The 11,559-nt window shown below is 47.6% G+C and overlaps 1 protein-coding gene across 2 annotated transcripts in view; it reads right to left on the bottom strand.

Moving 5' to 3' along the window:
• Positions 1–5,561, bottom strand: part of SMOC1 (SPARC related modular calcium binding 1) — a 124,162-nt gene extending 118,601 nt beyond the window's left edge. The window contains exon 1 of one of the 2 annotated variants that reach the window (XM_027459717.3): positions 5,326–5,561. In XM_027459717.3, coding sequence (XP_027315518.3) covers positions 5,326–5,451 — 126 coding nt within the window. In that variant the 5' untranslated portion in view covers positions 5,452–5,561. Of the gene's footprint in view, positions 1–2,320; positions 2,460–5,325 lie in introns of those variants that run through there. The other variant, XM_072038837.1, reaches the window with a different exon arrangement.
• Between the last annotated feature and the right edge of the window lie 5,998 nt (positions 5,562–11,559).

Raw genomic sequence — 11,559 nt, forward strand, 5'->3', positions numbered from 1 at the left:
GGCTACCCTGGAAGGCTCATGCAGACTACAGCAAATCGCTTCACACACCAAAGCTGGTTTCCTCCATCTTACCCCTCCTTACCTCTTAGGACCGTGCTTGCCCGTGCTTCTCAAACGCTCATGAATATAACCAACACCATCTACAGTGTTACTGAGGGATCTAAGCTGCGTCAGGAGCCTACTGTGCTAAGGAAAGAGCAATCCCTGACAGGAGTCACAAGCCCAATTTCAAGGCAAGGTCTGGTCCTGAGGGAGCTGACTTGGGCTGACTGCTCTCAGACTGAAGAGCTGCCCATAGCCCACACAAGGCCACGCAAAAAGGACTCCTTTGTACAGCAGGTGGTTATTTCCACTGCTCTGAGTGGAAGCTGTATTCAGGTGGGACTAGCTATGCCTTCCTTCAGTTTCTCTCCTACAGCTATGAGGTGTCCCTAATAGGAGGTAGAGCCGATTCTCACCCAGCCACCACCAGAAGGGCCTCAGTGCCAGAACACACCGGCAGCGAAAGCCACAGCTTGCAGAAGGCTTCACATGTGAGCTGCTGACCTCAAACGCCAACTGCTAGTGTGAGTGAGCCTGTCAGAAGAGGGAGACAGTTCCATACGCTGTCATCCCAGATCCCAGTGATTTCTCTGTGCAGAGAAACATTTCACACCAACGCCACACGTTACCCAGAAAGCGTGATTCACTTACAGCAATGGCAGCCTTGTAGCATTTGGGCACTAACCTAGTGAATGGAAAAGCTTCTCACAAACAAGCACAGAAGACTTAAATCCTACCAGTTCAGTGACAGTAAAGATGTAGTCTAACAAGAAAGCAAGCTTCACAGCTCAAGGTGTAAGTTACACCTTTTGCTTCTCTGCCTGAACTTCACTTGAGAACAGAGCAGTGAGCTATCAGCAGTGCACATTAAACTTGGGGCAGGCTCTGCTGTACTGCTCAGTCCCTGAACACTGTGTCACCAGAGACCATGTGGAAGCCATCAGTGAGGCTCCCAAGGGGAAGCCCTCCTGTTTTCACACAGGCAGCTAAGTCCTACAGCCAGTGCAGCAGCCCTCAGACTTGAGGGATTAGCTTCAGTTTCACCTGTACTGCCTCAGTGTTCAGCCTTTAATGTCAGCATAAAGTTTACTGTATAACAACTGTATCGTCAGATACATGAGTCTCAGAAGAACTGGGGATTCAGCAGCCAAGTAGGAGACAAATGGGTTTTTGTTTGTTTGTTGTTTTTTTCTGACAAAGTGATGTCGCAATTAGTTTTAGATGGCAGGATAAGAACATCTAAGATATTTAAACATCAGTATTAATATTACAGCACTACTGTACCACTGAAATGAAGTTTACAGTCATCTTACCAATTGCTTCAGGCCATCTAGAAATAAAAGCAGCCAAGAAAGCATCTGCTCTGCGCTGATGGTTGTGAAGATTACCTTAGCACATGACTAGCATTAGAAACTTGAAAACTTGTCCAAGAGGTTATCATTGCAGATGTTCCAGAGCTAGAGCTTGCTACCAGCGCCAGCAGAAGTACACAAGCAGTTTCTTTCTCTGTACCACGTCTCTTGCTGGCCAGAAATCTTTCATTAGGAGCAGAGGTAATTAACATGAGTGAAATATTCTTGAAGCCAATTCAGAAGCTCAAGCAGTTAAAACACACTAAGACTACATGGAACAAGCTGTATCCTACAGTACTTTCTTGGTTAGAACAGGACTCACTGTTCTAATAGTAACATATTGTAATGTGATTTTTAATACTTCACACAAGAATGAATCCTGTTCCTCAACACAGCTGCATAATTTATGGAAAAGCACATCAGATCAGCTTCTTTGGTAGTTTGCAAGGAATTCAGCTATTTAACATTAAAGACCCAAGGACAAACAAGGACAGGAAGAAAAATCATTACTATAGCTCCATACATAGTTACAGTTTCTACTTAGGCAGGAACAACTGCCACCCAACCAAAACAGTATCTATAACCAAAAGCTATGTATCATAGACAACAAATCTGTCCTGCTAGGGGACGCTTCTCTAGGCACTTATTCCTTCATTAAAATGGAAATCCCTCCAACAGTAAGGACATCTGAAACATTAAAATGCTTCAGCTGTTAAGTAATAGTTTGACCCTTGCAATGCAATGATGTAAGCTCAAACTGAGCACCAAAATTCAGTTATTGAAAATCCATTTTGTTTCTCTCTTTTGTTTTAGATCTTCTTTATATATAGCCCTTTGCTTTGTATTTTTTTTTTGTATGTCCTTCTCTGGTTTCTCCCTAGGTTTAGTAGAGCATGCCTAAAGACACCTGCTCTGCAGAGCCTTACCAGTGGTGCTGCAGTGAGAAGACAACACAATACAGGCTCCTCAGCACAAGCTGCCATGCTGCTTACTCCTCCAGAGGGAATGGCAATGCTGCAAGAGCCTTTTCAGCACTTTTTGCTGAGGTCCTCATGTGGGGTTTTAACTAGTAACCAGACGCAGCAGGGAGTTTGCATTGTTCTGTGGCATTCCAGTGAATGCTTTGGAACCTGTTGGAACCTTCACTGTTCTACTGCCTATTACCTTCCCTTTACAGCAGCACTAAGCTTGAAGCTTTCCCCCTACCTCCAACCAGCATTCCTTTCAAGGAGGAATATGGCATATTTCCATGCACAAAACAAGGATGAAAATTTAGTGAGTGCCCTCACTTCCCATTTCTTAGTCCTGTTCAGTCACTGGGGGTACAGATCCCTGGTCTACCACAAATTCAAGGCTGTTCCTAGGACAGCTTTTGATTGCTGCAGCCATGCTATGCTTCTGCAAGCACACACTATTTTCCTGTTCTAGTATTTTATTTTTTATTTCAGCCACTAATGGTTCTGCCACAAATGGAGCACATTCGTGATGGTCAGGAATTGGCCACAAAAAGCAAGGAAACATAGCTCTGTCTTTCTGTATAGAAAGATATTGTCTTCTATCTTTCTAGGTCGGAAAGATAGAAGACAATTCAATGTCCAGATGGAGGAAAATAGGGCTTAGTGGCACAATCTATTTAATCTGCCATGAGAGAGCACTGCTGAAATTCATCACACAGTAGGAGATGCAAGAGCCAGCCCAGTCAAGCTCCCCATCTTTGCAAGTCAAGCTGTGGGGTCAAGGAGAAGAAATGGCAAGACTTGTCTTGTCACACAATTCCAGATTTCATGCCAGCAGAGAGAAAGAGGCATGAAGGAAGGGAATAAGAATAGAAAGTCAAGCCTGATTATCTTTTTCCACATGGGAACATTCTTCAGACAGGCATTTTCCAAATGTAGTCAGCTGATCACTTGCACCATGCTCTTCAGACCTACAAGAGTACAAATGATCAAGCAATCCCATAACAGAGCAGACAATTTCTTCAAGTCTGTCAAGTGAGGAAGAAAAATCATAATAGCCCTGGACTTTCAAGTTATTTGCAGGACACCCAAGATATTAAACTTACTGTGTAGTTTTACTTGGAACAGTTATTAACTGTCAGTGGGCACAGCAGACATACAAAAGCCAGATGTTGCCCACAGGACACTGATAAGCCCAAATGCTTCGTGTCACTGCTCACAGTTTCACTGCAGGAAGAAACATCAAGCTTTGTACAACTTTTGAGAGTCAGGAGTACCTCAGCAGTCCAGTGGATATCACCTGCTCTTGTAATTTACCTTGGTATCCACACAATTATCAATTATCTTACTTCATCTGAAAGTTTGATCCTGCATTGGCACAAGAAATACAGATGTACCATTCTTGGTGCTACCCTTAAACGTTCATCATTTTCTGCAAGCAGCAGCAAGCCATAATTCTGTGCTTATGCATTCAGTGACGCTGCTGGCTGCCTAGGTTAGCAGCAACACTGCTGCAGTAAGAGGGAAATGCAAAAGAGAAAGATCAAGAACTTGTTTCTAGCATTACTGCTTCTCATTTAAACTCATAGAGAAGGGCTGGATCAAAACTGCTGTTTGCCTTTAAAAGCATTGAAACTTGCACACATTGTAGTTCTAGTGCTTACCATACAGAAGAGAAAGGGTAAGCATCACACCTAGCAACTGAATGCCTACAGGATTAGTCCCCAGAACTACCGCACTGACCTCACAGGTCAGGGAGGGTTCCTGAAGGGAGAATAGTCTTGATCACTAGTCTATATGAGAAACAGTTATCAACAAGTAGGCCAAATTCTCCATCTTTCTGTGCACACAGGCAAGACACTTGGTGGGTGAGAAGAGAGGCTTCACCTGTGAAACATCCTGGAAGTCCACGGCCTCCCACTAAAAAGCTTAACATTAAAACATCAAGGCAGATCCTTGTACAGAAGTGTAGACATCGGTGCTCAATTCAGCTGACGTTCTCCTCAGCTATGACGGGGACAATACCAAAGTTGGTTCACTGATTTCAAGCAGTCAGTAAATCAGTAGCCCCTTGTATTTGCGTTTCCATTCTCCTGAAGCAGTTCCCATTCCAAAGATGACACAACACAGGGAGTAATTAAACTGCCTTGTAAAGTACAGCGTATTAAAGTGGCCTATATGGAAACTGTTTGACAGACAGGGTCACTGTGCAATTATGCACTGCCAACAGGACTTTTCATTTTGTTCTTTGTTTCAACTGCTCCTCATTAAAGCATTTAGATACCGGTGCTTATCTGGGGCCCTTGTCACCTAGCTAGATGCTTAGTTGTCACCTCAAAGCTCCTCTCAATACGGCACCACTCCAACTTTGAGGCTCAGGCTCTGCGTCAGGTCATACAGATGGATGCATAAGCACCCTTACGGTTCCCCATCCTGCCGAACGGGTCCCCAAGGATTTATGGCACACACTAGATCTCAGTTGCCGCTTTCCAACAGCTGCTGTTACACATCTGGCCATAAGAGAGGCTGCGCGGTGCGGCTGCACACAGGGACACCAGCACAGCCACAGCTCTGAGCAGCGACTAATTGCCAGCGTGGTCGAACAGCAGCTGTGTTAAAAAGCTAAACCACTGCACCCCAGCCCCTTATCGCATTGTTGGGGTTCTGAAGGCTCCTCATCTCGCCTAACCGCGGTGGCAGTTCATAAAGCACCAGGCTTCACAGCATCCAGCCCGATGGGGCGAGGAGGCGCAGGGTCAGCCCCCCAGCACGCCGGCGGGGCCGGAGCTCCCCCATTTACCCGGGACCCTGTCCCGCAGCACCGGGACGCTTCGCGAAGCGGCCCCAAGCACCCATCAGGCACCGTCACGCCCCAAAAGCACCCGCTCACCCCCCGCCGGGCACGGAGCGAGCGGAGCAGAGGGAGCGCGGAGCCCCCCCGAGCCCTGCCCCGGCGGGGAGCGGGGCTCACTTACCCGGGGCCCCGCGGCTCGGTGCCCGCCGCCCTGGGGCAGATGCGCCGGCAGCAGCAGCAGCGCCAGCAGCAGCGGGCGAGCCCCGGCGCTGCGCCATGCCGCGGGCAGCAGCAGCAGCGACGGCATCGTCCCCTCGGCTCGGCGGAGCGGCGGCGGCAGCAGCAGCGGCGGGACGGGCTGGGCAGGCAGGCGGGCGGCTGCGCCCGTCCCTCGGCGGCAGGTTCCCCGCCTCGGCCATGGGGATGCCCGTTATAAAGCCGCGGCCGGGCGGGGCGGGGCCGGCCCGCACGCCCCGCGCCGCGCACCCATGGCAGCGCAGCCGCCAAGCGACCGGGGCCAATGGCGGGGAGGCGGCGGAGCCCCCCCCCCCCCCGCCCTACCCCGTCCCGCCCCGCCGTGAGGCGGCCGCCGCAGGTTGGCGGCCCCGAGCCCTGTGGTGACAGCTGAGGGGAGGCAGGGCCCCGGGAGGCTCCCCCGCCGCGGGTCGCCCAGCCCTTTGTGTGGGACCGGGAGGCCGCCCGGAGCCCCCGGGCTGTGGGGGCAGAGCGGTGCCGAGCCCCTGCCCACCTGCCTCAGGGACCCTCGTTTGGATGAGTTTGGTGGCGGGGCTGAGACCCTGCACATCATCACTACACACACACCATACATTGTGTCCCTTCGGGGGGACGTTTCTCGTGCTCGTGCAGAAAAACACGCGACAGGCAGCTTCTGCACACAGCATACATGTATTTGGCTTCCTGCGCTCAATGGCCTTACGAGAGCCAATATTCACACTTGTAAAAATTCCCTAGAGTGTATCCGCTAGGTATGGGGAGGGGCCGCTACGCCCACATGGAGAACCTTGTTACACAGCAGAAGTCATACAGTTCTGGCATCTTATCAGAGCAAAGCAGGGTGTTTAGCTATAGCGGTTGCTTTCATCTTTCTTTTCTTCTTCTCTCTCTCTTTTTTTTTTTAAGTATTTATTTTAAAATGCCAGTATGTAACATTTTGTCATTAGCCTCGGCAGTATGAGCCGTTTGTTACTCACACGGAGCTCTGCCAGTATTCATTATTCTTGGCTTGCAGATCCCTCTAAAGCTCCAAACCCGGCACCCCATGCAAGCCTACTGATGTGCCTTAGCCCTAACCCTCACCACTCTCTGCTATCCCGGTCCTAAACTTTGCCAGCTCGTCTTCAGCATGGCCTGCGGTATCCTCTGATTTTCCATTTCAAAGTCTCTCTGATCTACACCTGAACTGCTGCCATTCCGCATGATACGAGCACAGACCTTGAGGGGAGGCGGGGAGGGAGAGCTGGAAAATCTGTACATGAGTGTCCTTGTGTACATCAGGATCGCCTCTGCTGAGGTTGGACAAGTTATACCAGTGCACACCTGGCACCTGCAGAAAGAGAGGCAGAATCTAGCTCACTTTTGTTGAGGTGGGGATCCGACCGCTGAAGGACCACATCACCTTGGAGTTAAGTCTTGGTGAAATTCCAGTCCGGATAACCATTTTTCACTTGCCTACAATCCCCTCTCCAATTTCAGGGGGAGTTTTTTGCATCTGATCCGCTTCGTGTGCTGCCTTCATGTGTTCTTTAACATTTGCACTTTAAGTGTGGCTGTATCCCTTTGGTATATTTTCCACAGATAAACTCATGGATACCAGGACCTCTCTGCTAAATAAATGCTCATTACCTCCATGAAATATATACATATATATATATACATATATATATATATATATATGTTTTTCCTGTTCCCTAATAGAGAGTATACATGCTGGAAGCCTACACTTCAATGCCTACGTGGCCTTGACACCAGCAGCATCTTAACAACAAGTAGAAGTCCCAGAGAGGGTCAGAAATCCCCAGTAGCTGAACGCTTTGACTACTTTATGGCCAAAGCTGTTTATAACCACAAGCGTGTACCACTCCACCCTGGAACAATATTTCCATGGCCAGCTGTTTTTCTGTAAGGACATCTATTTTCTTTGCGGAAAGTAATGGCATTAGTGTGATAACTGGGCCAGAGGAGACTCCACAGGCTGGCCACACAACCATTAAATCTCACTCAGCTGTGCTGAGCCCAAAAACCATCCAGGAGGACATTCAGTTACATGGTAGAGACACCAGCAGAGAGAATAATTCTCTGTGTTCAGTGGTGAATCACATTCGCTGCTGAAAATTCACACCTAACTCTTCAGCTAAGCGGGTGCTACCTTTGGTATAGGTGCACTTTACGGGTGTGCTGTGTTTAAAGAAAAGTCTCATTAAGCAAACTGCCCAAACAAAGTTTTGTGCCCCTGCATTTTCCATTAATTTTCTCCAGATTCCTGGCAAGGAGGATGTGCCTGTCTTGGGCACCCGTGGCACTGCCGAGATGGTGATGAGCCAAGAGGAGGCCAGTGTCCGAGCGCCAGAGGAACTGGTGCCTCGCCTTCTCCCTTGAGCTCTTCTGTAAATCCCTGCCATCCCTCGGAGGCTGCAGTGCCAAATGCTGCACTGGCACAGTGCCACTTCAGTCGACGGTGTCTCACCAGCAAAGAACTTGCCCAGGGTGATTAACCGAAAACTACAAAGAGCGAGGGGCACAGAACTAGAAGCGAAGTTGTTCTTCATGTCCGGGCATTCATACGCCAGGCCCGGCATTTGGATGCTTCCGAGCGAGATGTAAGCTCAGCAGTAATGAATTCAGCTATGCAATGCTGCTGGAGGTAGCACTGAAGCTAGTATCGTCGGGGCTTGTTGTGTGCAGCGGGTACAGCCTACAGCTTGCACCTCCGGAGACTTCCCCCAACATGTGCCTATAGGTGTTGATGATTAATATCTTGTTGCCATGGTGCACGCATAGCACGTGCACTGCCGCAAATCCATGGCACAAGGCATACGTATTGGTGGTCTTGACAAGTGTTCAGGGAGAACCGTTTGATTGCTGTGATTATTTGCCTTTGCTGCTACTTGTCTTGTCCTCGGACAAGTTTCAGGAGATTGCTGTCCTGTTTTGAACGGTATTGGCATCCACAACAGAACCATCACGGGATCTGCCTGCTGCTGCTTCCACCAGAGAAGTTTAGCTCCTACAAGTTTAACAGCAACTGCTACTCATGCTTGCAATAAAGAATAATTCACTGCCTCCAAATATGAGCTGATTGCTTTTAGAGACCAAATTAATGCTTGTGGTTCTTTCTTAAGTCAGTGGGTGTTACAATCACTCCTGCAGCAGGCCTAGATTTAGTTCCTTTTTAGAAAAAAGAAATAGAGTCTTTTCTACTAGGCTGACACCTCCAAATCTCCATCCAAAAGTGAGTTCAGGGCAGCCCAGAATTAAGACTGAAGAACCACACTTGAACACACTCATGACCCTATGCAGATTGAAATACCAACCACAGAAGACGAGTCTGTGCAGTCACCCCAAACTGAAGCAGAACATCATTTCCCCAGCTTCCCAGACACAGGTTGAATATGGGGGTAGTGGGGAAGAGTGAATTTGTCCCTTAGGTCAAATAAGGCTGGAAATCAAAAGTCCCTGGATTTGGAAGGACTCAAGTCACGCCACATGGCAACGTCACGGTGCCATCCCACTGTCAGCACAGTTGCTGCCATGGGCAAAGCATTCACAGTCTTTAAAGATGTAGAGGCACATTGCTCTTAGCATGTCTTGGGGTGGACTTGATGGATTATGTCAGCAAAAAGGAGGCTCAATTTCTTATGAAAGCTAATTACCTGTATACCTGAATGCAACAGAAACCCTGTAAGTGTCCTATTGGGCTTTTCATCCTTGAAGCTCTTGGCAGAATGCTCACCAATACTTGACCAAAAAGCTTTGTTAAAAATATGACAAGATAGCAAGTCTTTTCCCATTAAACCCATCTGGAGTCCACCACATTATTTATTATACTTTATATAGATATTCTGTGCAGGACTTTGCTCTAGAAAGTGTGTTAACTTGTGTGGGTCCTGGCTGCACTTCTCTGGCTTGCCAACAAATTTTCAGTAGTTCTGGTCATTCCCCATCACCGCCAAACCCTCACCTCCTACTAGTACCTGTCCATCTGATCGTGCTACAATACCATCACACCCCTTTGTTATTCCACCACAGGAACAGGCTGCTGGCCACACACCAGTGTTATTATGAAAAAATAAACATAAAAAGGAATGCAGTAAAGTGCAAGATGCAGTAAAGCCCATTTGAGCTTCCATATTATTTTTCATGGTGCCGAAGCACATATCTGTTTTTAAGGGAGGAACTCCCACAATGACCTGGCTGGTGTTAGTATGTAATCTGCCAACTCCTTGAAAAACAAGGATACTCTTTTTTACCATTTTACTTGGATTTTGCAAATTCTAGGTTATAATGTTAAGAATTAGAATGAGGCCAGCATAGTGTTGGTAAATGATGGATATTTATGTGGCACGTTCATTGTGCATTCTTTGAATTTTGTCAAGTAAATATAATATCACTTCAGGCTCTAAAAAGAATGCCAATCGACCATATCTTTAACCTTTAGAATCTTTAAAAGTGCTTAGGAACTTGCCAATTTATTTTTATTTTTTTTATTATTATTTTTTTTTCGCTTTTGAGTCAGCTATGAGATTGAAGTTGGGTTGGACTCCATATGGACTCCAGAAGAGAAGAGCTCCGTTCCAACCTCGTTTATCAATCTTATCAAGGCAAGGATTCTTTCTGCTCATCCTGTCTACCTGGGTGGGATAGATGGAAAGTGGGTGGGGAAAGAAATACCTCTGCACTGAAATTTTGAGGACTGGGTACTCTAGGCTGCAATTGCCAAGGAGAGCAGGTGGTGAACCTCCTGTACGTGTGAACCGTCTGCCCAGAGGAGTGGGCTCACCACTGAATGGGCAAAAGAAGTACAGGGGGATCAGGGCACAAGGAAGGCAGGGTCTTTTGTCTGACCTCTGCTTCAGGTGATCTTCCACTGACATAGACAACAGCAAAAAGGAGGACAAGGCAGATGAGGATCAGGCCCTGTGAGCTCAACAATGACATGGGATGTATTTATTTATTTTGTCACTTGAGCACATTCACCTTTTCTTATTGGAGGGATACTCAGACCTTTGGATTCAGGTATTTTGTGTCACAGGTTTACACCCCCCTCATCTATCTTCCTCCACCAACAGTCCTTATCCTCAGTAAGCTCAGAATCAGACTGGTGTCTTAAACAGCATGAAGGAAGCTCAGAAACATATTTTAGCAAAGAATCTTTGGCATCATGATAGCCACCCTCTGTCTTCCGAGCTGGGGACAAAAGGGTGACAAAACAGCAGGATACAAACAATATGCCTTGATCCTACAATTTTTGAGCCATGCCAAGAGTAACGCTCATTATCAGACAGGCAAAGTTTGTTTTTTCTTCCCTACCAGTTTCTTAGCACTGATTTAGGCTTCACACTGACACCAGCAAAACTGCACTTAAATCACAGCCCTGAGAACCGGCTACACGTATCCAAAGCTGAGCAGAGTTCAAACCTCAGCCCTGCGCTGATACAGAGTCTTTTCTGTTTTAAATTGCCCACCCACTCACTATTCCCAGCTGCCGAGCCACATAACGTTCAAAGACCACACACAAGGTGCAAGAGCAACAGGGGCCTGTTGAAAATTAAAGTGCAGCAGCTTCGTCAAGAGGATAGGCTCCAGCATTGCTGCCTCGAAAATGGGGGCAAGGAATGAGGACGGAAGGGCAGACGGAGACCGTGGGAGATCCATACAGAAAGCAATGGGAATCTATACCAGAGCATATTTTCCTGAAATCCCCTACCCTCAGCACACAGATAAGAGAGAGACAGAGCTTCCCATATGAACACAGGCAAGAAGCAGCTCAGAAAAGGAGGTGGTGCTTTCCAGAGTCCAGAGATGATGCTGGGGTGCCTGGGTTTGTTTTCACCTTGACTGCTGGCTCACTGAAAGGACACGGAGCCAGTCAAAAAATGTCTCTGCCTTATTTCTCCCTCTTGAGCAAGTATCAAGAACTATAAGAGCCTCACATGAACGTTGTATAATGCAAGTGGCAGGTACTAGGCAGGTACTCCCATGCCCCTGACAGACAGCAAAACTGTCAGAGGGCTCTGGCTCCTTATTCTTCTCTCCAGTGCTGCTGCTGAAGGAACCTTGCTGTGAGAAAAGCACTCGTTTGGATGCCATCTAGTAGTGCCATCCACCCCATTGTAAGAACACATTATTATTGAAAATTAGGGTCTTGTGATGGCACAAACAGAAAGGGGCCAGCGCA

This window comes from Anas platyrhynchos, chromosome 5 (assembly GCF_047663525.1).
Source record: "Anas platyrhynchos isolate ZD024472 breed Pekin duck chromosome 5, IASCAAS_PekinDuck_T2T, whole genome shotgun sequence".
Taxonomy (NCBI): Eukaryota; Metazoa; Chordata; class Aves; order Anseriformes; family Anatidae; genus Anas; species Anas platyrhynchos.